The sequence below is a fragment of the Oreochromis niloticus genome, linkage group LG6 (genome assembly GCF_001858045.2).
Source record: "Oreochromis niloticus isolate F11D_XX linkage group LG6, O_niloticus_UMD_NMBU, whole genome shotgun sequence".
Lineage (NCBI taxonomy): Eukaryota > Metazoa > Chordata > Actinopteri > Cichliformes > Cichlidae > Oreochromis > Oreochromis niloticus.
Window position 1 is genome coordinate 42,005,617 of NC_031971.2, and position 26,828 is coordinate 42,032,444.

General features: G+C 44.5%; 4 protein-coding genes across 13 annotated transcripts in view; 2 read left to right on the forward strand and 2 right to left on the reverse strand.

The window, feature by feature from the left end:
- Positions 1-363: 363 nt before the first annotated feature.
- gemin6 (gem (nuclear organelle) associated protein 6) lies at positions 364-2,222 on the reverse strand. Its single transcript, XM_003459781.5, is given in 4 exon segments — positions 364-1,008; positions 1,233-1,392; positions 1,395-1,621; positions 1,796-2,222. Coding segments are annotated over 3 exon segments (504 nt in total). The 5' UTR covers positions 1,930-2,222; the 3' UTR covers positions 364-1,008; positions 1,233-1,249.
- A 2,882-nt stretch (positions 2,223-5,104) lies between these two features.
- On the forward strand, positions 5,105-12,887 carry LOC100706184 (reticulon-3-B). 10 transcript variants are annotated; one of them, XM_025908135.1, is made up of 13 exons: positions 5,105-7,599; positions 7,743-7,796; positions 8,133-8,292; positions 10,248-10,467; positions 10,548-10,604; positions 10,673-10,811; positions 11,334-11,403; positions 11,478-11,524; positions 11,601-11,659; positions 11,814-11,951; positions 12,072-12,635; positions 12,719-12,735; positions 12,838-12,887. In XM_025908135.1, exons 3-10 carry the CDS (start codon positions 8,229-8,231, stop codon positions 11,932-11,934), a joined length of 777 nt encoding a protein of 258 aa, XP_025763920.1. In that variant the 5' UTR covers positions 5,105-7,599; positions 7,743-7,796; positions 8,133-8,228; the 3' UTR covers positions 11,935-11,951; positions 12,072-12,635; positions 12,719-12,735; positions 12,838-12,887. The 10 variants fall into 10 exon arrangements, with proteins under 10 accessions (XP_025763920.1, XP_025763921.1, XP_025763918.1 ...); XM_025908136.1 differs by having other exon boundaries at positions 5,105-7,580; XM_025908133.1 differs by having other exon boundaries at positions 5,105-7,254; positions 7,407-7,796.
- LOC100703858 (acylphosphatase-2) lies at positions 12,495-13,892 on the forward strand. Its single transcript, XM_003459771.4, has 4 exons — positions 12,495-12,635; positions 12,719-12,735; positions 12,838-12,947; positions 13,644-13,892. Exons 1-4 carry the CDS (start codon positions 12,539-12,541, stop codon positions 13,756-13,758), a joined length of 339 nt encoding a protein of 112 aa, XP_003459819.2. The 5' UTR covers positions 12,495-12,538; the 3' UTR covers positions 13,759-13,892.
- LOC100704127 (signal-induced proliferation-associated 1-like protein 2) overlaps positions 13,824-26,828 on the reverse strand; it is a 33,892-nt gene continuing 20,887 nt past the window's right edge. Inside the window, 11 exon segments of the mRNA XM_019359444.2 lie at positions 13,824-14,957; positions 15,035-15,116; positions 15,191-15,254; positions 16,157-16,276; positions 18,670-18,754; positions 20,308-20,371; positions 22,770-22,928; positions 25,473-25,785; positions 25,893-25,957; positions 26,060-26,131; positions 26,531-26,716. Of these exon segments, the coding sequence (XP_019214989.1) occupies positions 14,814-14,957; positions 15,035-15,116; positions 15,191-15,254; positions 16,157-16,276; positions 18,670-18,754; positions 20,308-20,371; positions 22,770-22,928; positions 25,473-25,785; positions 25,893-25,957; positions 26,060-26,131; positions 26,531-26,716 (1,354 nt within the window). The 3' untranslated portion in view covers positions 13,824-14,813.

Below are 26,828 nucleotides of genomic sequence, written 5' to 3' on the forward strand. Positions count from 1 at the left end.
CATGGCAGGATGCTGTAAACGGACCAAACTTCAGTCAGGAGAACAACTGAGATAATCCATCCACAATACCAGGTTAGTCATTCATATACTGCTGCATGGGCTGGGCTGTAGTTACAGCGTAAGGTTTTAAAAACTGAGCTTTAAAATGAACAGTGGTAATAAAAACCGAGAGAGGCCGACAGTGATCACTGACTGTTTTTAGGGGCTTGTTCAGATTAAATAGAACAAGATACAAAACATTAAAACATGTTAAAAACACAACACCCTAAATAAATGTTTGGGCCAGGAAGCAGGATTCATCATGTCATCACTTAAAGAGCAGATTAGGTGGCGCTGGGCTGTGACCTCGAGCTCACTCTGGGCTGGTTTCAATGAACTTTATTGACAATGTGAACACACACAAAGCCCCAGGATACAGGTGTTTCTCTGCTCTGAATTCAACAAACAAAACCAAGCGGAGCATATTGAAATAAATGCATGGAGAGATGGGTGTCTTGTTACCATAGATACAATAATTACCTTACAGTTTATTTACAGTGATTAGATGATTCGGTGGACGTTTCATCCCCATGTTTACTGAAACTGACAAAGATCAAAGCTTGGGGTTAAAGTTTGACTCAAGTCTGAATTTTTGTTGCAAAGTATGAAACGACGTGAAACTTTGCAACAAAGAAACATTTCCAAAAACGCTCCAGGAATCAGTCTGCAGCAAGTCATTCCCACAGGCGCAGGTGTCACCATGGCAATGGGCAAATAAAGAGCAGAGCTCAGTTCTCCTCAGAGGACAGACCGGAGACACCGGATACTGATGCAGGTGAGTCAGGTGATGTTCAATCACATCAGCAACATTCAGGTGTGACTGATTACAGCAGATCAATAATTATTGATTACTGGAGTCTGACAACAGAAACTGAAATCCGCCCGTGCACACCCTGACCCTGGGTGACCCCAGCTGAGCCAGCGCTCTGATTTCCTGGCTCTTCGTGGTTGCTGCAGGTCTCTTCTCACCTGAAATGAAATTGTGCCTGTCACTCCTTCAAAATAAAACCCGTTTATCTTTTAAAAGTATGCACATATTTAAAACCGACTCTGACATAACTAATCATGGCGATCGGTGACTCGTCAGTCTGTGGGACAGGTGAGTTTTACAGGAATTGAGTCACTTATAAACTCCTTTTATTTAGATTACATCGGCAAATGACAAAAGGGCGGGGCTCAAACAACAAACTAACCTGGTGATTGGCCCAGCTCAGAGTGGCAACCTCTGATTGGTACAGTCCTGGATCCCGACGAGTCTCTGGATCCGGTCCAGGATGATCTGGTTGGAGCTCCTGCAGTCCTGGCCACTATAGGGCGCAGCAATCGTCAGGACGCCCGCCACTTTCAGCTCCTCCCCTCCTCCTCCACGGGGATCCGGTTCTCCTGCAGCCACTGCCGCAAGGCATCTCTCCGCTGACGCAGCTCCTTGGGGTCCAGGCAAGGGGACGGCGGGGGAAGGAAGACCGACCGCAGACGCTTCGCCGTCTCATCATCAGCCGCTCGCAGGACCTCCACCGCCTCCACGGCGTGACCCATCACCACCCGCACCGCCACCGCCTCACCGAAGGACACCAGGACCACACTGCAGGGCACAGGAAGACAAGGGTCAGAGCCACGTGACTCCTGATCAGTCAAATACCCGGAATGCAGAAAAAACGAGTTAAGGTCAAAGTTCACAGGAAACGGCTGAAAAAACTCAACTCGTTTGTCATGATCAGCTGTTCGATTTACAAATTAGGCTCCACGTGCGCGTTACCTGGCGGACACCGGGTCCACGCTCAGCAGCCAGCCGCGGTGCTCCTCGCCTTTTCCCGCTCTCACCTTCACCTCTTTGTTGACGTAGTGAAGCCACCTGAGCGGACCCATGAGGGGCCAGCCGCACTGCATCATGGACCTCACGGCGCTGAGATCGATAACTGAGCAATAATTGATCCACACCCCCTCCACTCCCTGCCGTCTGCTGGTCACAGCTGTTAACGCTCCTGAGGAAACACAACACGGAAAGAAAGGTTCCGCTTTAAGGCGTAATCTGAGCCGCGGCTGCCCCCTGCAGGGTGAAGCGGGCACAACAAAAACAAACGACTAGAATTAGAATAGAGACCCTTCGGCCAAAGCATAAAACATTAAAGAGAAACCAAATAAGAAGAAAACTAATACTGCGAAGTCACAATAAACCAGCAAAAATAAAATAAATACATTAACTGAGGAAAATCCAGAAAACCTGAAATGAGTCGACAAATTTAATTTCAAATAAAACGTGACTCTGGAAAAACGCAATGAGGACAGAAACAACAGTCCTGACAGACCATAAAGCAGTCCATTTAAAACTGATTTAAAATTATTTGGACAAATTCAGAATAAAGACTGTTGGAAACGAAATTAATCCAAAGTTAAGCCCTGAGACTTATTAACAAGCAAAACTATTTAAGAGTTTTCAGGGAAATGAAATTTGATATCAGAAATTTTTAAAAAGGAAAAGGCTTTCTCTAAAGACAAACGAGAGAAATTAAAATAATTTCTAGAATAATAAGATTATGTGAAAAAACAATTTGTCTAAACGAGAATCTGAGGAATTCTCACCGTTACAGTCAGCTGTTAGGAGGAAACGGTTAGAACAGCTGATGCCTAAAATATTTCTTTAGTTAACAAAAAAGAAACTTTGAGCAATGTTTTATTAGAAAACTCAGAATTATTCATTTAACATGTGAAGGTGAAAATAGTTTTCTAAATATATTTATCAAAAATCATATTTTGCTCATTCAGAAAATACAAGTGGATAAATTTCTCCATAGGCAAGAAAAGGATTTCAATAGTAGGGGAGACCGTAATGTGGGTCAGTTGTAACACTTCCAATTTCTCCAATCAGAGCTAAATTTCAAATGATGTGATTCATCCTGTACATGCCAAATTCAGTCCTTCTATTACATGTGAAAAATCAGCACATTTTGGCAAACATGGACATTTTAAGAAGAAAAAAAGTAATTTGTGTGCCAAAAGTAATTTAAAATTTTTTTTTATTTCAATTTCTAATAGCATTATCTGCTTTGCAGTTAAACTCATCAAACTGAAATTATGTTATTTGTATGTCTATCGTGATATATTCTGTGAAGGTCTTTAGTGCTAATGTTTTAGCTGTTGGGTGTAATGTTAGCTAGTTGATATGAGATGAGATGAGAGAGGGCCTTTATTTGCCACAACCGAGATGACAGACCTTGTTGACTGTACATACAATACACAAACATCACATTGGGGAGACAGGTCAGGCTAGGTAGCAAGGGAAAAAAACCTTGGAAATATGTAACACAAAAGGATAATCCAGGAATGCACAGATATCATAATAATATCATAATAATAACACAATAAAACACAGACAAGCAACATGGGAGAGTATTCCAGTGTGTACAGCTGAAATCTCCGATTGCACCTCCAGCTGATCCGCTGTCCACATCAGATGGGAGGTAAGCGTTGTATTCGGAGGAGGGAGGTTGTTGGTGCATTTCAGTGTATATGTGTGCGTGCATGTGTGTATCCCGTGTTCAGCAGACCACGCCCTGTTAAATGGTAAATGGCCTGTATTTGTATAGCGCTTTACCAGTCCCTAAGGACGCCAAAGCGCTTTACACACCCAGTCATCACACACTGGTGATGGCAAGCTACATTGTAGCCACAGCCACCCTGGGGCGCACTGACAGAGGCGAGGCTGCCGGACACTGGCACCACCGGTGAAGTGTCTTGCCTAAGGACACAACGACTGAGACTGTCCAAGCCGGGGCTTGAACCGGCAACCTTCCGATTACAAGGCGAACTCCCAACTCTTGAGCCACAATTGCCTTTGTTAAGCGAAGGTCAACAGTCTCCAGTGGACCCAGGTGGCCTTGAAGGAGGGACAAAGAGTTCTGACAACAGTCCTGTTATCATGGAGAATTTTGTTGTTCCAGTCAGCTTCGACCTTGGCAGGCCTTCAGCTGGTGCCAGTGGGATAGCCGCATGAGTGAAGATGGTGAATGTTTGGTTTTAGTGGGAACAACTGCATCCAATTTTTACAGTTGGTCTAATGTCCATCACTGGTCACCAATTCTCTCAATTCCTGTTCTTGTTGTTCTCCAAGATGTTATCCATATTGCATTCATTAACACAGTCTTACTCATAGCCCTGCCAATCGGCTATCATGTCGGCCAGCCTGATTTTGAACAGCTGTAGCCGCTTCTTGTTCTTTGATAAGCCAGGTCCGAGCCAGCTCCAATCAGTCAGAACTCTGTTATCGTGGTTCTGAATTGGTAGATGTCATTTGATGTCCTCCATCGAGAGTGTCACCCCACACACGACGCAACCGACCATCGAGTATCCGGCAGCAAACGTCTCCGCAGGACAATTGGGCTCTCCCAAGCCCAGGAAGGTGTCAATTCCGTTACGGGACCAGTTGATCAAATCCATAATTCTTTAGGTTTTAGAGAACAAGGCTGAGAAACTCTTTGAGGGTTAGAATTAGACGAGACTAGACAAAGACATAAATCAAATCAAATCACTTTTATTGTCACGTCACATGTGCAGGTACACTGGTACAGTACATGCGAGTGAAATTCTTGTGTGCGAGCTTCACAAGCAACAGAGTTGTGCAAAAATACAATAACGTAAAACAAGCAAAATATAAAAATGGCTAATCTAAAAGTAATAAATATATGTACAATATATAAAGGTATATACATTACTGAATGTGTATACTAAATATGTTTTTCTACATGTGTGTGTGTGAGTGTGTATATAGTGTGTATATGCATGTTTTACAAATGAAATAAAGTAAACAATAAAATAAGATATATAAAATATACAGAGGTTGGTATGTGCAAAACAGTGGCATTTATATACAGTATGGAGTGCATAATGTTGAAGTTCCAGTAGTGAGGGTGAGGTGTCTATGACGTGTTCAGCAGTCTGATGGCCTGGTGGAAAAAGCTGTCTCTCAGTCTGCTGGTACGGGACCGGATGCTGCAGAACCTCCTTCCTGATGGAAGTAGTCTGAACAGTTTGTGGCTGGGGTGACTGGAGTCCTTGATGATCCTCCCCGCTTTCCTCAGGCACCGCTTCCTGTAGATGTCTTGGAGAATAGAAGCAGCAGCAGGGAAGATAAGGGAGTGAGAGGGTGAAAGATGCGTCCGCCTCCTCCGAGAGCCAAAGATGGCTATAGGAGTCGGGGTCAGTTGTAACAGCAACAGTCTGGGTTAGTTGTAACAATAATGCAAATGTTAAAACTCACCACACTATTACTTGAACTTATATTAAACAAGTTGGGGCAATAACATCAGCAGAGAGAGGTTCACTGGTCACCTTTGTATATGCGGTTAATGCCATTGGCAACACATTTCCTCCAATGTTTGTGTTCCCACGCATACCTTATGAAGATTACTTTGTCAGAGATGAAATGTTACAACTATCCCCCGTCTCCCCTACAGATGAAAATGTGTGATCAACAAATTCATTTAAAACAGGTTCAAGAATCCTTTGGCTCTCTTAAAGATAACAAATGTGAAGACGTTAGCCACTGTTACAGTAAAAGAAGAACTGCCTCCATGTGTAAGTTCATCCCCAAACTGACAAAGGATCAATTAGTCTGTTAAATAGTGATGTCAACGTTTTTTCACTGCTAAGAGGTTAAATCGAGGACTTAATGAGGAAGTTTGGAGAAACACGTTTTTATGGTATTCGATTGGTTTTGGACATGACAATGAATAAACATTAGATGACAGTTTTATCGTGTTTGTTGATTTTCATAAAGCCATAAATTTCTGTTTAAGACCATTCAATACTTTGGATTTGGGAATAATGTTTGAGAGCCGTCACCACTTTATATCAGGGCTGTAGAGCTCCATTAAAGGGGCTTGGGGTACAACTCAGAGCTTTGGGGTTAGTCGTGGGATTGGACGAGGGTGTCCTTTAAGTCCGCTTCTGCTCCTTCTTGTCACACAAATTATGGAGTATTAAAAAAGGACAGTTTCAGGGTATCCCATCCTTAGATAGAGATGGGCACAACTGGCTGATGACACTGCAATGTTCCTATCAAATAGACATGTGAGCAGGCAGCTACTTGTGTCAGGGCTGAAAATGAGTCTGTCTTATTCCCTCTCAAATATTTAAATCTGTCAGAATTAATGGTATACCTGTTAAAACAAAACTACATATTTGGGAGTGATTATTGAAAACAATCAAAAAGGATGTAAACTTCTCCAATTTTTGCTCCTGTAACTGAACAAAAACAAAAAAAAATTAACATGTGGCTGATGAGAGATTTGTGTTACTGCCGAAGACTGGATGATGTTGCTTTATGACCAGAAATGCCCAAAGAGATCTCTACAGAGTTACATCAACTTTGATTTGATTGATATGGAGAAAGAAAAGCCATCGCTTCAAAAGGATATTCCCCATAAAGCAAACAAAAAGGTGGTCTGGAATGACCTCACGGCACAAGCATAGTCCCAACCAATGATGGTGATGCATCTTTTCAACAGCTCAAATCACATAACGAAGCACTGTCGTCATTTCAGAGAGTTCATCTTTGGTCATGTGATATTCTCGAGCCCGACACGGGCTTCTTTTGGACACGCTCATGTTCAAACGTTTATTCATACAAATTAGTTTTTAATCAAATAAACGTAAAACAGATGCACCACACCGATAGCCTGATATTAAACAGAAGTTGCTAACGCAGAGAGGGTGATCACAGTTAGGCGGCTCATTTCAAGCTGCTGTTCATATTTTTGGCCACCAGATGTCACCAAAGAGGCCTGAAGCGCTTCGAGTAGTGAACCATCTCGGTCGAGGAACATGGTGCAGGTTCACCGAGCGACCCCCGGCCCGGACGCGCTCCGCTCAGCTTCGTTAGCACTTTCAGTGATAATGATCATTATTCTGGTGATTTGTGACACAGAGCAGGAAAATTAACATTTAATTACATAAACTTTTTTTTTTTTTTTTTAAATCACTGAGCACGCTCAGTGCTGCTGTTGGTTTCTAAGGTGAGGCCTGCACAGTAGAGCTTTGAGACTTTGAAGCTTCCTGTCCTTCAGCCTAATGAAGAAAATCACTGCAGTCGTCCCAGGTGGGCTGGAGCCACTCTTTGGATACGACAGGCCCCTCCAAACCGTCTGGATTGCCAAGAACCCGCCAGGTTTTGCCTTTCAGAACCCGTGAGATGCTGATGACGCTGTCCAGGGGTTAGAAGTGAGTACTGCACCCACCTGAGCACACGCTTTCAGTTTCTGATGGTACGATCTTTAGCTGTTCATTAGTGACACCATCAGTGACGTCACAAGGTTAAATAGGCTGAGTTTAATGCTGTCATAATACATCACTTTGATTAGTTGCTCTCTCAGGGTTATCTCCAGCATTCAGGTACTGCTGAGCTCTCTACTGGTATGCCTCGGCGCTCCCAGTATCAGTACGCCTACGACTCTCAGCATTACAGCCTCCTTAGCTGGAGGAGCAGGTAACCCGTGTGGACACATGTTTTAGCCTCAGTGGCGGTAACCTCATGCTGCAAAGACACGGTGAGCTAAACCCATCCAGGTAATCGTTAATCTGCTGTGACATCATGAATAAAACTATAAATCCCTCGAGTGCGAGCACATTCCCGGTTACCACAGAATACAGGAGACATCCTTGCTGCACAGGTCTTACGGCATCACCTGACTTGGCACTTCCTGTTACAGGTGCGTGGTCACAGCGTGCTGTGGCAGCATGCGTCAGGAACTCTGAACTTTCAGGTATATTGATCACACCTGTGGCTCCCTCCCTCTCTCTCTCTCTCTCTCTTGCGATCACTGAGCTCATTTCCTGTCTGTTGATGTGTCGATATTATTGATTACTGATTAACGATTGTTGTGCTTCAAGCTGCGTTTGGTTTCACTTCCTCTCTGATCGATAAAGACTGATACCAGCACGCCCGTGTCTGGCTGGACTTAAACAGCATGTGCGGATGTTTGTCTGAGTTTGCTCAAACTACTCTCAGCTGGCTGACCTTTGACCCTCCTGAGCATTCTCGCTCTGAGCTCACATCAAGCTGCTCAGAGGGTTTAAACTTCGTCACCCCTTCTTTCCAGCTCCACCCATGTGGTGATGTCATCGCTGGATGGAGCAGCTGCTGAGCTCTGGAGAGCCAGATGGAGGGTCAGACCTGCAGACCGAACAGCTGAAACATGGCAGACTCTTCATCGTCCTCCAACAACTCTTCGTCCTCGCTGAGAGACCTCACGCACACAGGTGAGACACCTGATCTGTTGGCATGAAACAGTATAGAGTAGATGGAGGCTGCCACCTGTTCTGACCTGACTGCTTTTCACCAAACAGGCTAACAAAGCTCTGTTGTCCTGATCAGCTGACTGTTAGTCAGGCTGCTCTGTGTGTGTGTGTGTGTGCGCACGTGCGTGTGAGTGTGTGTGTGTGAGTGAGTGTGCGTGTGTGTGTGAGTGTGGAAAGCTGAGCTATAAACTGTGAGTTGGATGATGTGAAGGTCAGATGATATTTATCAGGCATTAAATCTCCAACGTTCTTCTGGGAGGTGAGGTTCTGCTCTCTCTTGGTTCTTTGAGTTCTCATTCTCGAGGAAACATCAGCAGGTCAGTTCAGATCAGCGTTGATATTTCCTGTGGAGACTAATCAGTATGTGGTGTGCTCTGAACAGGATCTCTGTGGAATGTAGCTCCACCTCCTAATAGGATCCACATGACCGCAGCTGATCTGCAGGGATTAAACCTGGATTAATGAGATGAGGTTATTGGGAAACTCTAAAAGGTGGCGTTACAGAGAGCTTTACACGTGGAATAAAACATGTTTAAGTCCTCGAGCCCAGCCTGAGGTCTTTCTGTTAAAAAGGAGTTCTTCCTTCCCTCGGCTCGTTGGGGTTTTCTCTTGAATGTTGTCGGTTCTTTAGCTTACAGAGGAAAGAAGCTGAACGAAGGCAAGAATACTCTGTGATTAATTATCTTTAAAGTTTTTTTTGTTAGCAGTCCAGCTGATTTTGGGCTGAGGATGACTGAATGGGGAAAAGAGTCCCAGTAATGGGACATTTCACCTGAAATGGAAAAAACGGAACGCATCTACAACATGTTCCAAATTATTTGCTGACAGCAAAGATTAGACGTTTTCTTTTGTTTTTCAGGTGATAATAAGGCCAGTGCTTGTTTCTGCTAGCAGACTGGATGCTGCTGTGAAAGGCTAAAGTAGAGGTCCTGAAGGTCCAGGATTAAGTTCTGGGAATGTTTTTAAAAATTCCTGTTGGATTTCAGAGGTTGCTGGTGACTATTAGTCTGTTGTGATTTGGCGCTGCATAAATCAAATTGAATTCTTGAAGGTTCCTGTGGATTTGTTTGTGGTTCATGAAGGTTCAGCACATCTGCTCACCTGATTCATTTTGCTTGTGGGAGAGAACATCGGCTATTTCCACGTCTCTGAGCTAGTCTTGGACTTTGACCCCATTCAGTTGTATATATTTCATTAAGTTTGATTATTGAGTTTTTTCTTTTTAATCATGTGGGTACTGTTGTTGTTGTTGTTGGGTTCGTTCTCAGTTGCAGTGAAAGCTACATTTAGCTGTTAGGAGCAGCTCGTGGTCAAAGTAACCATTTTACCTGGATCTCTGATTATGTTCCTCCATCTATTTTCTCGCCATGTTTATTTCGCCTCCTCCAGCTTTTCCTCAGTCTGTTGTTGGGCTGCTGTTCCTCCTCCTGCATGTCTCCACATGCAGCAGCAGCCTCCCGTGCTACAACTGTTGGCGGTGCAGCAGCCCGACAGCTGCTTTGATGCTGCGTCTGTTTTTTTTCTCTCAGCTTTTTAGCTCCACCTTCTTGCTGCTTCTTCCTCGCTAAACTTTTTCTACAAGCTGCATGAGCACACAGTGAAGGTAGGGTTGGGCCGGTCTCGTTAAGAAATTTGATTAGGCGATCCAGTGTGAGTAATGAAAGTGAACGAATGGGCTGCTCTCATAAGGCCGGTGTACAGCGGCCCTTCAGGTCCGCCCTTCGGTGCGCGGTATGCCAGATTACCAGTCCAGCCCCGATGGTGTGAGTGCTTCACTCCAGTTCACACGTATGAGGAAACCCTCCATGAATGGTTGAATCTGCTTCCCTGTGGCATGCTTCACTGCTGTGATGGTGTGATTGGTGTGGCAGTCCTCCTGCTCGTTCTGTCCATATCTGTGTCTTTCCCGGTCAAAGGTTTCTGGGAGCCTGCTGTTGTTTTGGCATCAAGCTGGTTTTGGTTAATCTCAGAAAATATGTCAGCAGCCTCACAGCTCGTGCACTGGAGAGAACCGAAGAAATCTGGAGCGGCGTTCGGCCTCTCACTGCTGGTTCTTGTTTCCTTGGCAACACTGTCAGTCATCAGCGTGCTGTCCTATTTGCTCCTGGCGTGCCTCTGTGTCACAATCACCTTCAGGTGAGTGGAACCTGCTATAGACAGATAGATCACATTACTCAGCATGAAAAACATCTTCCTGTTCTCCATCCCGTCTGCAGAGTTTATAAATCCGTGATCCAGGCTGTTCAGAAGTCCAATGAAGGTCATCCATTCAGGTAACCCGGGTGATTTGATTCTAACCTGGCTCTAACCATTCTAACCTCACTGGAGCTCTCCTCTTCAGGTCTCTGTTGGAGAGGGACATTTCGGTGTCCTCAGAGTCAGTTCGGCAGCTCGCTGACCAGTTTCTGATCCACTTGAACTGGTTCAGTAATCAGACAAGGAGGCTGTTACTGGTGGAGGACCTGGTCGACTCTCTGAAGGTCAGTGTGTGTTTTTATTCTGTGTGTTTGTTTGTTGTGTGTATTCTCAACTTAATCTATCCATGAAGCCAGATAACACACACCAAGCAGTTAAACTGCAGGAATGTCTAAATTCAGATAAAACTGAGGTTATTGTGCTCGACCCTAAAAACCCAGAGTACTGACAGGGACTAGAAAGAGAGAGCAGATTTCTCCTGTTTTGGCTTCCCTTCACTGGCTTCCTGTTAAATCCAGAATTCAAAATCCTGCTCCTCACATACAAGGTCTTAAATAATCAAGCCCCATCTTATCTTAATGAACTTGTAGTACCATATCACCCTATTAGAACAAAAGGGAGTTTTTCCTTTCCACTGTCGCCAAAGCACTTGCTCATAGGATGTCATATGATTGTTGGGTTTTCTCTGTATTATTTAGGGTCTTTACCTTGAGACTGTTGTGATTTGACGCTTTATAAATAAAACTGAATTCAATTTTGTTTATTGTTTGTGTGTTTGGTCCATGTCTTTGTTCTTCGTGTTTCAGCTGGCAGCCGTCACCTGGGTGATGACGTACGTTGGTGCCGTGTTCAATGGCGTCACCATCTTGATCCTTGGTGAGTTTGTTTCCCTCTGAGCGATTTAAATATCAGTCTTTCTGATCTCCGATTGGTTTTCTCTCTGTGTGAAGCTGACATCATTTTCTTCACTACACCGTTGATCTACCAGAAGAAGAAGGTAAAGACACACCTGATGTCCCTGTCTTCTACCCAGTCTGCTCCGTGCTTAGCTCAGAGTGTGTTTCTGTGTTCAGGCTCAGATTGATCATCACGTTGAGGCCGTTCGGCTCAAACTGGAGGAAACTCTGCAGAGGTGAGGTCACGGGTAATCAGGTGTTCATCATGACCTCACCGAAGGTCAACTCTGATCTAAATGTCTCACTGAGGTCAGAGGTGAGAACCTGACCTTCATTTCTGCAGCACCACTGGGCTCTGTAATGTTTGTCTCAGGTGTTCATGGTCCACAGGTACCTGTCGTCTTTTACAAAGGCTCCCACCTGTTCTACCTCTATGAAGAGTTCGACTGAACTGAGCATGCTCAGTGTGTTCATACTGTCTGTTCTTCTTGAACTTGTCACCTGTCTATAGTTAAAGTTCACAGTCAGGTATTGATTGCCGATTGATTCATCCATGTTCAGTTTCTACGTTAACACAGATGAGCCCACCTCTAATCTGCAGGTGTTCACATTATTCTGTCCTGACAAGCGTCCTGTGTCTGTTTTCAGTTTGCAGGATAAGTTACCTGGCGCTGTGAAGAAAAGCAAGGTTGAGTGACACCTGAGATGTTGAAGCTCTGCCCCCTCCTCTCATTCGCCTGTTTGTCTGTGACTCACAAGACTTTGAATAAAATCAGACTGACGAGAAACAAGCCGTGTGTTTTTATTCTGGCCCAGCGTCACCTGTCCTCACCTGTCCAAGCCGTCATATTCAGAGGTGTGAGCGTGGTCATGTTTACACAGTTACTTCCTGATGTTTGGACAGGAAGCAGCTTCAGTTTCACGACAGCGAGGAAGCTGAGTCATGGAACTGTGAATTTTATTTTGTTGGAAGTATTCTGTAGTATAACTGCACTGTGAATGCCCTTCAAAATAAAGATCACCATGACTGTGACCAGTCAAGAGTGATGCTTTTATTTTGAAGGCCTCTGAGAGAGGTTTAAATATCAGAGATAAAAATATCTTGCTGCGCAAACATGATTCCGTGTGCGCTTTTACTTTGTCTCCTTCATGCCATCATGGCTGAAAACAGACTCGTCTCCGTGGACTTTGAGGTCTTCGGGAACGTGCAGGGTAGGTCGCCTGACACGTGACGGCGAGTTTGTGTGTTTTTTGAGGTTTTACTCGCTGACCCTGTGTTTGTTCTCCGTGTTCAGGTGTGTGCTTCAGGATGGTGAGCTTCCTCTTTTCCTTCACATTACTGCTGTGTTTAATCAGTGTGTACCATGGAAACGTGTCACATGACTAAACGCACACACCTGTGAATGTGTGCCAGTACACAGAGGATCATGGACACAGTCTGGGGCTCAGCGGCTGGGTGAAGAACACCAGACAGGGCACTGTGATTGGTCAGGTCCAGGGACCGTGGGACAAAGTCAGTGACATGTGAGTCTGCCTGACCAATCAGAGCCTCCGAACACACACACACACACACACACACACACACACACACACACACAGAGATATATCCTTTAATGGATTTTTATTTGAAAATGTCAGTGCAGTATTATAGCTCCCATAATGCTTTGCAGCTCTGTGCTGTCCTCATTTGCCTTCTCCTATGACCTGACTATGACCTCACAGTCAGAGCAGGAGGAGGACAGAGGAGCAAGGAGCTGCAGGCGCATACTCAGAGAGGCGGGGCCACAGTTCTCCTAAACTACTTGTGTGTCTGGCAGTGAAGTGCTGTGATACCAATCACACGACTCTCACCTGTGACATCAGACGTTTACATCATGTTAAAATCAAGCAGGTCCTTAAACTCCTGATGCCACAACTCTGTTTCACTGGTGTGATGGGAGGGGCTAAAGAGGTGCCAGTGTGTAGTTTGTGAAATGACTCCACCCACTCGTGTTGTAACTGTCCTGTGATGTAATCTGAACTCTTTAATGAGGGTGGGGTTTAAACACAATTAAGCCCCTCCTACTAAGTGATGCCAGCGGCATGGGCTGTGTCTCTGTCAGGTGACCTCACCGTGATGAAGAGGAGCACAGTGTTTCTTTATTCACTGCAGGGTCAGAGGTCACTGATAAATACCCCGAGTGTACTAACGGCACTCTTCCTCCTCCTCCTCTTCCTCAGGAAGCACTGGCTGAAGAGCGTCGGCAGTCCGAGTTCCCGAATTGATCGAGCCGTGTTCTCCAACGAGCGAGACATTTCCAAAGTGGAGATCCACGGGTTCTCGACTCGCTACTGAGCACGCTAACACACCTCAGAGGCCACCTGATCTGCAGCTGACTACCAATCTGACAGTACTGATTATTGATTGGTGACATCACTGTTTCCAATGTTTATTTTGATCAGAGAAATAAAGTGTAAAGGTTTACTGTTGCCATGGTGAACAAACTGAGTTTTTATTACACAGCTGTTTCCACCAGGGGGCAGCATCTGACAGCTGATTGGCTGCTCCTCCTGAAGCCGCACTGAGTTTATGAAGTCCACAGACTCGGAGGCTCGGTCATGTGACTGCTCAGGGCCCACTACATGTTTACCTTTCCTCACCTTCATTCACATCAAGCCTGCAGCCAGCTTAAACACATGCGGCTCCACAGCGCCTCCTCAGGCTGCTCATTGCTGACCAAATGAAACACATATTTTATATATACAGATATAAAATATATAAACTGAAACGATCGACCTGATGAAAATGTTTCCAAATAAGAACCTTCTATCTGTGAATGCTGCTGTAATTACAGTATTAATCACATCATGTCCAGGAAATCTAGGCCAAAAAAGTAAATTCTGATGTAAACCTTTACAAAAATAAAGACACGTAACAGCAGAAAGAGAGCAGGACAGATCTCTCTGCACATGAAAGAAGAGTTTTGGATTAATCAGCTGATTCTGGATCAGCTGATTCAGCTTGGATAAAACATCTCTATAATCCACAGTCTGAAGAGAAAACACATCCTTAAACATCTGCGCTGAGGCGTTTAGTAAAAGCTCATCGTTGCCAGCTGCTCCGATGCTGACAGAGGTGGAAGCGCACGGAGGTCAGCTCGTGGTGCTGCCACTAATTCACTGCGTCTCTGTGTGAAAACAAATAACAGCAAGAATCATAGAGAGGCTCCGCCTACTTCAAGGTAACCCGTCACATCACCTCATCTTCATCCAGCGTGCTGCTTCGTGCTGTTCAGCAATCAATTTAGCGATCAATTGTTCTGCTCACGGTCCAAACTCTTCATCGTCACCACGATCCGCTGTGTGCCATGTGACACAGAGCTGAATGGGCAGTAAATGCTAGTGGTGTTACTATGGTAATGAATCCTGGCGCAGCATCCAGGCGGCAAACCTCCTGATGTGCTTGGCGGCGCTGTGGCTCTCCATCTGCAGGCGGTGGTTCTCCTGACGGAGGCTCAGCACCTGCTGCTGCAGTGCAGCTTTGTCCCGCTGCTCCTGAACACAGCATGGACACAAGTCAATGCGATGATGTCATCCGCTTGCCTCCATGACATCAGCTTAATGCGCTTTACCTTTAGCAGGTCGAGCTGCAGCTGCTGAAGAATCTCTTCCAGTCGGAGGACTTCACCTGAGAGGGAGCGGGCTGTGATGTCACTGAGGGGAGGGGAGCCATGATGTCACTGTGATGTCAGCAATATTACTGAGAGAGAATAAATGAGGTATCTCACCTGTCCTCCAGGGCGGAGCTCTGTGATGTCACCCCCAGTGTGGGTTGTGTCTGATTGATGTCCGCTGTGAACAGGTGAACACCAGCTAACTAAGAGAGGGCGGCGGCTTCGCAACAACAGACAAACAACAAACCAGATGTGACCAACTGTGAGTCATGTGACCACAGGAGGCGGTCCTTAAGTAAATTTGCGTTTGAGTTCCTGTTTCCTGCCTATCAGCCCGAAGCGGTCCACCCCTTCTGCCTTCTCCATAAATTAGTTTCCAGACGGTTTGGAGCATGCTGAGGGTTGCTGAGATCCTAACTGATCTCTGAGCTTTAATCTGCTCCTCGGTGAAACCAGGAGCCCTGCTCAGTTGACCTCACTGACCTTTGGGAGTGTGCATCATTACCAGGTCAGAAATGTGACATATTTAAGGAGCTTAAAATCAGTTTTGAATACGCTGGGAGCAAAGAACAGGCACTGTTTCTTCTTCACTCACTATGTGTTAATAGACCTCTCTGCACTGAATCATATCTGTTATTAACCTCTGTCTCTCTTCCACAGCATGTCTTTATCCTGTTTTCCTTCTCTCACCCCAACCAATCACAGCAGATGGCCCCGCCCCTTCCTGAGCCTGGTTCTGCTGGAGGTTTCTTCCTGTTAAAAGGGAGTTTTTCCTTCCCACTGTCGCCAAAGTGCTTGCTCATAGGGGGTCATATGATTGTTGGGTTTTTCTCTGTATCTATTATTGTAGGGTCTACTGTCTCCTTGTTGTGATTTGGCGCTGTATAAATAAACTGAATTGAACTGGAGAGAATCTGCCCACCACAAGGTCAGAGGGTTAGTGGGCCAACAAACACAGAGGCTAAAGACTAACTGAGGTGGCTGTAGCTCAGGAGATACAGCAGGTCACCTACTAATCGCAGGGCTGGAGGTTCGATCCCCATCTGCTCCAGTCTATGTCTTTGGGCAAGATACTGTTACCTTTGAAGGCTTGAGTGCTCTCCAGGTGAAACCAGTCCAGCTGTGATGAGGCTTGTGGGAGCGGCATGTGTTTATCTCCAGACCTCAGAGCCAATAAGCTGTCAGAGTAAGAGCGGTTACCTGTGGAGGAGGGCAGGTGAGTGTTGACTCTGGCTGTATCCCAATTCAGGGTCTGCAGCCTTAAAGGCCGCATTTTAAGGCCGATTACGTCACAGCGACATGACGAAGGCTGTCCCAATTCAAAGGCTGCTCGAAATGCGTCCTTCATTTCCCTGAATTTTAAGGATGGGTCGGTGTAGACTTCGTGGCCCAACATATCCCACAATTCATAGCGCGGCGGTGGGTGTGGATAATTTTGCCGAAAAAAAACGTCGGAAGAGGGGCGGCCGAAGAGTAAACTTTTAAAAGTAAGTACTGAATAATATGTCACTTATTTATGTGCAAATGTTTCTACATGTCGGCAAAGTTACAAACATTAGCGACGTTAGTACTTTGTGCATTTACTTGGTTTTAAAGCCTTTACTTTAAAATATACGCCGCTCAATATTCGACCTTAATCTTACAGAGAATGTGATGATTTATGGATAATTAAAGTCAGTCATATATCCACAAACACAACAAGCTGAAAGTCAGTGATGCTGCTCGGTTTGCAGTCCTGAATATGGCGGCACAAGCAGGATTCACTGCACTGTTAATGTTAGCTATGTTATATTGCTGCCTCTGTTCGGTGGTGTCGAGCCAAACGGACTTTAACGTGTGTTTGAACGAGCTGACGGTTCACTCGTTAAGCTGAAAGAAAGATGCTTTAATCACAGGAGTCACACATGTGTCCACTGGACCATCTGGGAACTCTTCTTGTTTAGCACTCGTAATAACACAAACACTAAATCCTCCTTCTCTTGTGCTGTTTTGTAGCAGTGTGTACACCTGAGACTGTCACCTGTCTGTCTGTCCTGCACTCTCTCTCTGTTTCTTTCTCTCTGATTGTGGAATAAAAGTATGAACATGTATTTATAAGTTACACTTGTGTTTGAATCCTGCAGCTTATCACACATTTGATTTCCATGTGTGGCAACTGCAAGTGTCCAGAGTGAGGACAGACTGAGGGACCCACTGCTGCACATCATCTGTGAGGCTTTGCACCCCTGATGATCCACCAGGACAAACTCAGCAGTGTGTGAGGAAGAGGAGGAGGAAGAGCCAGCAGCAGCTGACAGATGGAGAGAATAGACAGACTGTTCCCTGTTTGTGAAGGACTGCTAGGAAAGTTTAACATAACTAATTGTCTGTCCTGAATCAGTCTTATTAGGTAATGTTCAAATAATGTTATCATCCCAGTGTTTTCAGTGTGGGAGAAAGTACTCAGGGCCTTCAAGTTACACACTATGAAAGGCAGCAACAAGTTTAATATTCAGAAACCTAAAGTATGTATCAGCAGCAGGATGGAGCTAAAAATAAATGTTTGTTTCAGTTCTATGAAGCTTTGAGTATTTTGGATTAGTAGCACTGCTGTGTTTGTTGCATCATATTGCTGTAATTGTTTATATGCTTTATATATTCTGAGCTAAGTTGATCTATAGTGTTACATCATATTCTATAAGGATGTTATGTGTTTGTAGACTTTCTGCCCAGTTTGACCCATTTAGCAGAAGTCAGCCTGTTTAAGGCTCTGATATCTATTCTGTATGACTTAAAGCAGTTATGACATGCTCTGATTTTCTCACCCAATAAAGGAATATTTCATATATCAGTCTGATCTTCATTCTATCAGAAACAGTTATCACAGCTTGTACATTTTCTTTTTACACATATATGTAAGCATTGAGCCAAATTTAGTAATGCCAACATACTGAAAGAACAATATTTGTCTCTTATATATAATACATCTGTATATACACTGTCAGAGATACTTGTCTTTGAGTGAAGATTTAAGGTGATAGGAAATATAAATAACTGCAACTTGAATCTTTACTGAAGCTCAGTATCTGACACAGAGTTCATGTTCACTGCTGTAATGACTAATAATGATTAATATAATAACTATAATATTGGCCATATAATATTTACATTACCAAAGTGAGATGACTTTAGTCTCATGAATAACATGAGCTAATTGTTATTTACTAGCTAATCTTAAATGACTGTTCAGTACAGAAATGAAGTCCAACTATCATGTTTTACAGTCCTGTGGTCTCAGCCTCAGATACTTATGAAATCACACAGAGCTCGTGTAGAAACAAATGAACAAAATATGTTCTCCTTCATTTCTGTCAAACAAAGCTGTATGAAATGTTTTCAGCTGTTAGTATCATGGTTGCTAGGCAACCTGGGCAGCGCGACGGAGGCTAGACCGTCCCATTTCACAAGCCTACAAGCCTCGCATTTCCGGCCTTAGCGGTCTTTGAGTGCGCGGCCCTTGAGGACCGTTGAGGCTGCGTACTTTAAGGCTGCAGACTCTGAATTGGGATACAGCCATTGACTTGAATTCTTAAAGTCAGAGAACAGGTACTCACTCCTCTGTAGCGGCAGTGGCAGTTTTCTGCCGATGGTGGGCGGTAGCGTGCTGTTGAGACGTGGAGGCAGGTGGTCCGACGGCAGCTGAGAACAGCAAAACAAAATCCCGTATAACATGTCACGTGACATCGTGTGGGTCAGAGATCTCCATGTAGACGCAGGAGGAACACCAGGGACTCTGATGGGCTGAGAGATGAGGGATTGGTTGTTAGAATGAAAATAAAGGTGGTCAGAGGTCAGGGTAAAGTTGCAGTCAATGAAAACTGGAAACACCATAAGTCGGACTCGTTCCTGGTGGGTGATGGGCTCCGCCAGGGCTGCCCTTTGTTACTGATTCTGTTCGTAATTTTTATGGAAAGAATTTCTAGGTGTAACCAAGTGATGGAAGGCTTTCACTTGGGTGGTCTCAGAATCTCATCTCTGCTTTGTGCAGACAAAGTGATTCTGTAGGCTTCATTGGGTGATGGCCTCCAGCTCGCACCGGAGCGGTTCACAGACAAGTGTGAAGCGGTGGGAATGAAAATCAGCACCTCCAAATCTGAGGCCATGGGCCTCACCTGAAAATGGGTGGAGTGCCCATTCCAGGTCAGGGAACAGTTGCTGCCCCAAATGGAGGAGTTTCTCAGGATCTTGTTCACGAGTGAGGGAAGCAGGAGATCGACAGACGGATTGGTGCTGCAGCTGCAGTGATGCAGACACTGTACCGGTCTGTCGAGGTGAAGAGAGAGCTGAGTGTAAAAGCGAAGCGCTTGATTTACCGGTCGATACACAACCTTACCCTCACCTATGGTCATAACCTTTGGGCAGTGAATAAGATCACGCATACAAGAGGCAGAAAAGAGCTTCCTCTGAAGGGAGGCTGGCCTCTCCCTTAGGAATGGGGGGAGGACTTCAGCCATCCAGGAGGGGCTCAGAGTAGAGCCGCTGCTCCTCCACATCAAAAGGAACCAGTCGAGGTGGTCTGGGTATCTGACAAGGATGCTTCCTGGGTGAGGTGTTCCTGGCCTGTCCCACGGGGTGGAGACCCCAGGGCAGACACACTGGAGAGACTATGTCTCCCGGCTGGCCTGGGAATCACTCTGTGTTCCCCTGGACAATCTAGCGGAGGTGCCTACGGAGAGGGAGGGTCTGGGCTTCTCTGCTTAGGCTGCTGACCCACGACCTGGCCCCAGAGAAGTAGAAGCAATTGGATGGTTGGATGGATGGAGTTTTCAACATGATTGTTGTCACCTAGTCAACTATAAATAGATCAGCAATCAACTATAATGGGACAACTATGAATCAATGTTATTCTAGTGTCATGACTATGATATCATCAGGTTTCATTAGTATTTTAATGCTGATTCATTGACATTTCAACCATAATGATGATTCAGACAAACATCAATTCAATGTCATCTTGCTACCTGTGTTACCTTCAACATGTGTTTATGGGAAAGTTCATTGTGCTTCCTGTTTCTACTAATTAACCAGAGATGATGATCATTATGATGATATGACAGGAGCAGCCTTAGTAACACCAACTAGACAGATGTAGGACAATAAATATGTTATTAAATCCAATCTTACATTTGAACTGGGGCAATTTCATGAATAAATTACTAATAAATAATGAATGACAAAGAAATGAGCCTCACCTGTTCACCTGCAGTGACATCAGATTGCTTCACGCCAACATCTTTTATTGGAACACAGCTTAATCTGCAGGAGAAGTTTATGTTTATTGTTGATTAGTGAGCTGTGATTTAATCAGTTTAAAGAATCAGAACCTGAAAAGCAATTGGTCCCAATGCTTCTTTAAGGGGCCAAGCTAGTGTAATTCTAGTGCTGGACCCCAGCCTGGCACTAAATGGGGAGGGTTGCTTCAGGAAGGGCATCTTTGCCAAATCAAACCTGCGAATCACTAAAACTGAATTTTGCATATCGGAGCAGTCAGGGCTGGGTTAACAACGATTGCCTTCGATACTGTTGGCTAACGGGATGCTCATAGAAACACTGCTGCTGTTAGCCAATGACAAAGTAAGAGGAGAAGGCATGTGAGGAGGCAGTGAGACAGACTAAATGTAAAGAGAGAGAAGGCTAGTATGATGGAGAGAAAGAAGATAGATATCTGTGTGCAGGAGTCCAGGTGGAAGGGAAGTAAGGCCAGGAGCACAGGAGGCAGACTGAAGCTGTTCTACCATGGTGAAGAAGAGTGAGTGAAGATGAAAAGTGTCCTACAGGACAATGAGTTTGAAGCTGGGAATCGAAGGCTTGATATTGATTGTTGTCAGTGTGCATGGCCCACAGGTTGGCTGTTAGGTAGAAGAGAATTTTGTAGTGCTGAGGGACTGGGATGGTGTCTGCTGTTTCCTCTGGACAGAGGAAAAAGGAGACTTTGTGCAAAAATGAGGAAGCACAGGAAAGTATTCAAAGGAAAGGGCTGTCACAGAAATAGTGGGATAGTGAGGGAGATGAAGAAAGTTGGCAGAAGTACTGGGAGGCTAGGCGTACAGCAGAGGTGGCAAAGTGAGACCGGACACTAAGAAAAGAGAAGAAGACTTGTACTTACTGGCTATGCAGAGCAATCGAGCTGGAAAGGATGTGCAGCAGCAACTTAGAGTGATGAAGGACAGAGATAGAAAGAAAACCCTAACCCTCATGGGTGAAGAGTTTGTGTTTACAAGGTGAAAGGAGTAATTTTAGGATCTTACGAATGAAGAAAATGAGAGAGAACATACAGATGTGATGTTTGCTGTGAGAGAAGGAGCTTCAGACGGATGTGTCTGTGTCGAACATATGATAGAGTGATGAGAGAGGAACTGTGGTACTGCATGAGGTAGTCAGGAGTGGTTTTGAGACAGAAGAAGAAGACAGAGGTGTCTGTGACTGATATCTAGAATCACGTAATGTTGATTTGAAACCCACAAACTGCAAAAACTTTGCTAACACTAAATAAACCAGCACGATGACAACAGTTAAATAAATCTGGTTCCTGTATTTTATGTCAGCAGGATAAGCTGTGATTGAAGTTTTGACAAGAAAAAAACAGAACAAAGAACAATTTATGTGGAACATCAAGTCATATGTGAAACTGCTGGCTGAGGGTAAACATAGGTTCTGTAAAATTATAATCCACATCGGCAGCAACGACACCCGGTTACGTCAATTGGAGGTTAACCAAAACCGACATTGAATCGGTGTGTAACTTTGCCAAAACAATGTGGGAGTCTCTGCCCAATCAGGCCAGGAGTGACACGTTAGCCGCATGTCCTCCTTAAGCTGCTGTCTGTCTGAAAAAGATGATGTAGATCACTCAGTCGCTTTCTGGGGGAAACCTGGCAGGAAGCAGAGTCGCAGCTTACACGCCTCGCTGTTAATTGCTGCAGCTTCTCTCCTCCTGTTTTCCCACCAAAACCAAATCCCCTGAAGGCTTTGACTTTGGACGTGACGTGCGCTGCGCTAACCGCTAACTGGAGCCAAGGACCAAACTTTTTGCTGCGCTGGCCGCTGCGTTCTACATGCGCCTGCTCCATGTCAAAACATGGAGGTTATATCCTGTACCAGAGTCTGTGTTGTATTATGTTCAAATGTCTAATAAAAAAATGTATTGCTCATTCATAAGGAAGACGCTTTGTAACTATCCCGACTAGTGAGAGTGCGTTGCCCCCCCGCAGAGCCATTGAAAAGTCTCTGGAGGTCCCTGTGTCAAAAAGGTCAACAAACAGAATGTTTTCCTTCATCGTGTGGTTGAACTTTGTTTCCTTTGGTACGTCACAGCGCTTTGCACGGCGTAGCGGGAAAGTGCATTACGCGTAGGAATAACAGAGGACATGGATCAATATTTGATAAACAAATTGTTCATACTCGGCTACAGGTTTCACTTCAGATTATAGTAGGTGACTTTAACATTAATTTAGATGTTGAATATAAAGACTTCAACACTGCATTGAATTCATGGGTAGAATCAGATGGCAGATCTGCCACAGAAACTGAGCATTTAACAGTTTCTCCTGAAAGGCCTCTCTTCTCTGATTCTTAATAACTTTTAATTTGCAGTGATGGGTGGACTGGAAAGCTCAGGGCTGACTGCCAATACTTCTTGATGAGGTCATCTCACCTGCTGCACCTGCTGGATCTCTTCAGCCCCTCCCCCTCTTGAGTAAGCCCCGTTTCCTTAGTGGAGCCTTCTTTACATGTGATTAAGGCCTCAGGTGAGCTGGTAGAGGAACTGCTTTTGGACCTGCCCTCAGACCAGCTGGTGGATCCATGACAGTCACTGAGACAGGAAGTAAAAGGTCAGCATTCATCCATCATTTTTTCATCCATTCATCGGTCATTCAACCATCCATCAGCAATAATCCACTCTTGTATCATCTGTCATTCATCTATCCATTATTCCTCCCTCTGTCAACCTTTCATCCATTTATCAACATCCATCCATCATTTGTTCCATTCATCCATACGTCAGCCATCAATCATTGATTCATCAATTCAATTTTCAACATAACATACAACATCTGCTGTGACCGGTTGGGGTGAGAGAAGGAAAACAGGATAAAGACATGCTGTGGAAGAGAGACAGAGATTAATAACAGATATGATTCGATGCAGAGAGGTCTGTTAACACATAGTGAGTGAGAAAGGTGACTGGAAAGGAAAAACTCAATGCATCATGGGAATCCCCGGCAGCCTATGTCTATTGCAGCATAACTAAGGGAGGATTCAGGGTCACCTGGTCCAGCCCTAACTATATGCTTTAGCAAAAAGGAAAGTTTGAAGCCTAATCTTGAAAGTAGAGATAGTGTCTGTCTCCTGAATCCAAACTGGAAGCTGGTTCCACAGAAGAGGGGCCTGAAAACTGAAGGCTCTGCCTCCCATTCTACTTTTAAATACTCTAGGAACAACAAGTAGGCCTGCAGAGCGAGAGCGAAGTGCTCTAATAGGGTGATATGGTACTACAAGGTCATTAAGATAAGATGGGGCCTGATTATTTAAGACCTTGTATGTGAGGAGCAGGATTTTGAATTCTGGATTTAACAGGAAGCCAATGAAGGGAAGCCAAAACAGGAGAAATCTGCTCTCTCTTTCTAGTCCCTGTCAGGACTCTTGCTGCAGCATTTTGGATCAGCTGAAGGCTTTTCAGGGAGTTTTTAGGACATCCTGATAATAGTGAATTACAGTAGTCCAGCCTGGAAGTAATAAATGCATGAACTAGTTTTTCAGCGTCACTCTGAGACAGGATATTTCTAATTTTAGAGATGTTGCACAAATGGAAGAAAGCAGTCTTACATATTTGTTTAATATGTGCGTTGAAGGACATGTCCTGGTCAAAAATGACTCCAAGGTTCCTCACAGTGTTACTGGAGGCCAAGGTAATGCCATCCAGAGTAAGAATCTGCTTAGATACCATATTTCTAAGATTTTCAGGGCCGAGTACAATAACCTGAATTTCAGGATTAAAAATACAGAGTTTTCACGAAACACTATTAAATGTTCAGTTTCTATGCTGTATGTCAGAACAGGAAGTAGAGTGTGATTAAAGTGGTGGATGGGTTCTTTTACACTTTGAGAGAAGCCATTTGAGTCTAATAACAGATTAAATGTCTCTGTCTGGGTCTTTGGTTGATTAACAAGCTGGAGTGGAAGGTTGCTGCCGCGCTGCCCCCTCAGCTTGTGCTTTGAGGACTCTGACAGTTAGTATAACTCGGGGGTGTTGATTCAGTCATCACACTGTCACCAGGTTTCTGTAAGGCAGAGTAAATCAATTTATTGATTAATAATCAATCAGAATCAGAATCAGAATACTTTATTGATCCCTAGGGGAAATAATTTTCCCCTAGGGATCAATAATAACAAATATTAGTTCATGTAGTAATAGGACTTAGAAGAGAGAGACCTAATGCTTAGTAATCTGCATTTCAGTGTTTTATTGGAGTTGTGGACACTATATTGTTCTTTCCAGAACTGAATAAAATAGAATAGAATAGAACAGAATAGAATAAAATAGAATAGAATAGAATAGAATAGAATAGAACAGAATAGCCTTTTGTCATTTTTTAGGTTTAAATTGTTTTTGGGTTTTTTCTTACTTTGGTTTTTTTGGTGGTTTGGGACCTGACACGGTTTCTAAGGGAATGGAGTTTTGGGGGTGGAGAGTAGCTGCAAAGAGGTGTGTAACACTGCAACTCTGATTCTGATTTATCTTTCAAACATCCATCTATCGTTTGTTGATCCTTTAGTCATACAGTCATAAATCAGTTTGTCCATTGATCGACGTATCAACCATTCGATTGAACCATCCGATTGAACTTTCAGCCATCACCCAGTTCAGTGAACAGAAAAAACCCCACTTCAGTGTTTTCCATGCAATCCATGATATGAAAACTGAACATGGAAGTGTGCCCAGCATTTCCACAAAAGGAATCATAAAAAATCAAGCACAAAGTCAATCAGATCAATGTCTTGCAGTACTCTAGTTATTTTGGATCCCATCGACTCCCAAGAGAATCTCTGATCCAGCTGTTTTGTTTGCCCAGCTGATTGATCCAATGTGAAATTTGACAACATAGAAATGTATTACTGAACAAGAAGGATAAATCCAAGGTAGGTCAAGATAAAGGTGTTGAGGACAACGTTGGACAACACTAACCTTGGCACTCTGCTACGCCCAGAAATAATGGGCTGAACATTTACTCAAATGTTAAATATGAACGCTCAAACTGGCTGACTGCCATCAGGCTGTGGAGCTCAATGGAAAAAAATACACAATTACGTAAAAATCACAGTTAGAGATGACATCATTTGTTTACTTGCAGCTCACCAGGACAGAGAGCAGATCTCACTCAGGTTGGTCATGTGACCGGCTGAGATTGTCCATTTGCCTCTCTGGATATCGCTCAGGACCAGCGTCGCCCCAGCCACAGCTGGTTGGGCCGATGATGTGCAGGGGGCGGAGTCAATTCCGCTGTCCATTGAAGGCATCTTAGTGTCAGTGAGATGATGGTCGGAGTATCTGCCCTCGCTGCCACTGCTGCTGGAAAGCGTGTTGTTGGCATCCGTCAGACTCGGGTGAAAAACCCTCCGAGCCTTTGTCACACAATGAGGATGATCATGATGACAAAGGTGACTGGCCTCTGGAGGAGAAGATGAAGATGTTCCAGGTTGTTGTTAAAGTTCAAAGGCTTAAATGTCAAAGCTCAGAGCTGCAGAACCAAACCAGGTTACATCCAGGTAAACACACCTTTAGATCTCCCAATCTTCTCAAGTGAGCCTTCTTCAGAGCTGACTGACCAATCAGGACGAGCTCTGAAAGCAGGATTGACATCAACAGATAATTCGATTACTTTGTTTACGATTACTTTGTTTAAAAGAAAACATAGATCGCTAATGGATCGATAATTAGATTACCCCCACCGGGCATGGCTTTGTGGGGTCAAAGGTGGTCCGGGGTCAACCGAAGTCGAGCGTTTGCTTGGTGACCTGCAGAAGGACAGAGTGCTGAGGGATTCTGGGTAAAGAAATGGTCTGGATTAAAGACCCTAACTGATATCAGTCAATAATCATCAATAATCATCACATCAGCCCTAAAAACCTTACATGACTGCTTCAACACAGAAACAAGTGAAAGAATATCAGGCCAACAATCCTCTATGATGTAACATTTTACACAAACAAAACTCGACACGAGGCACTGCAAAGACAAGAACAGATTCATTAATATTCTAAATAAACTTCAGACATCGAGAAAAATGCTCCTGAAGGAAGGAAGGAAGGAAGGAAGGAAGGAAGGAAGGAAGTTTTGCTGGACTTTGGCAACTCTGACTGTCTCTGGTTATTGTGACACAAACGGACCCCCACAGACAGGTACAGGTGTGTTACCTGGATCCCTCATTCATTTGTTTAATTGGTCTCAGCTTCTGTTCCAGTTCATCTGGAATGCTCTGAGTAGGCGGAGCTTCTAACACCTTGTGCCAGGTGGGTGGGGTTACTCTTAATGGGTAGGAAGTGATGTCAGAGTCCAGTTTGTACTCAAACCTCGGGACTTGGTAGATTTCTGAGAAACTCCTGAAGACCAAAGAACAAAGAGAGGAGAGTGAGCGAGTGAGTGTGTGAGTGAGCGAGCGAGTGAGAGAGTTCGGGTGAGTGATCGTTTACAGAAAAAAGTCCTAGTCTGTAC

Bases quoted from the DNA above. Each gene is read 5' to 3' on its own strand.
- LOC100706184 (XM_025908134.1), top strand. From the start codon at position 8,229: ATGGCAGACTCTTCATCGTCCTCCAACAACTCTTCGTCCTCGCTGAGA. The intron at 8,293-10,247 runs GTGAGACACCTG...TCCCGGTCAAAG, and splicing joins GAGAGACCTCACGCACACAG to GTTTCTGGGAGCCTGCTGTT. The intron at 10,812-11,333 runs GTCAGTGTGTGT...TTCGTGTTTCAG, and splicing joins ACCTGGTCGACTCTCTGAAG to CTGGCAGCCGTCACCTGGGT.
- LOC100703858 (XM_003459771.4), top strand. From the start codon at position 12,539: ATGATTCCGTGTGCGCTTTTACTTTGTCTCCTTCATGCCATCATGGCT. The intron at 12,948-13,643 runs GTGAGTCTGCCT...CCTCTTCCTCAG, and splicing joins TGGGACAAAGTCAGTGACAT to GAAGCACTGGCTGAAGAGCG.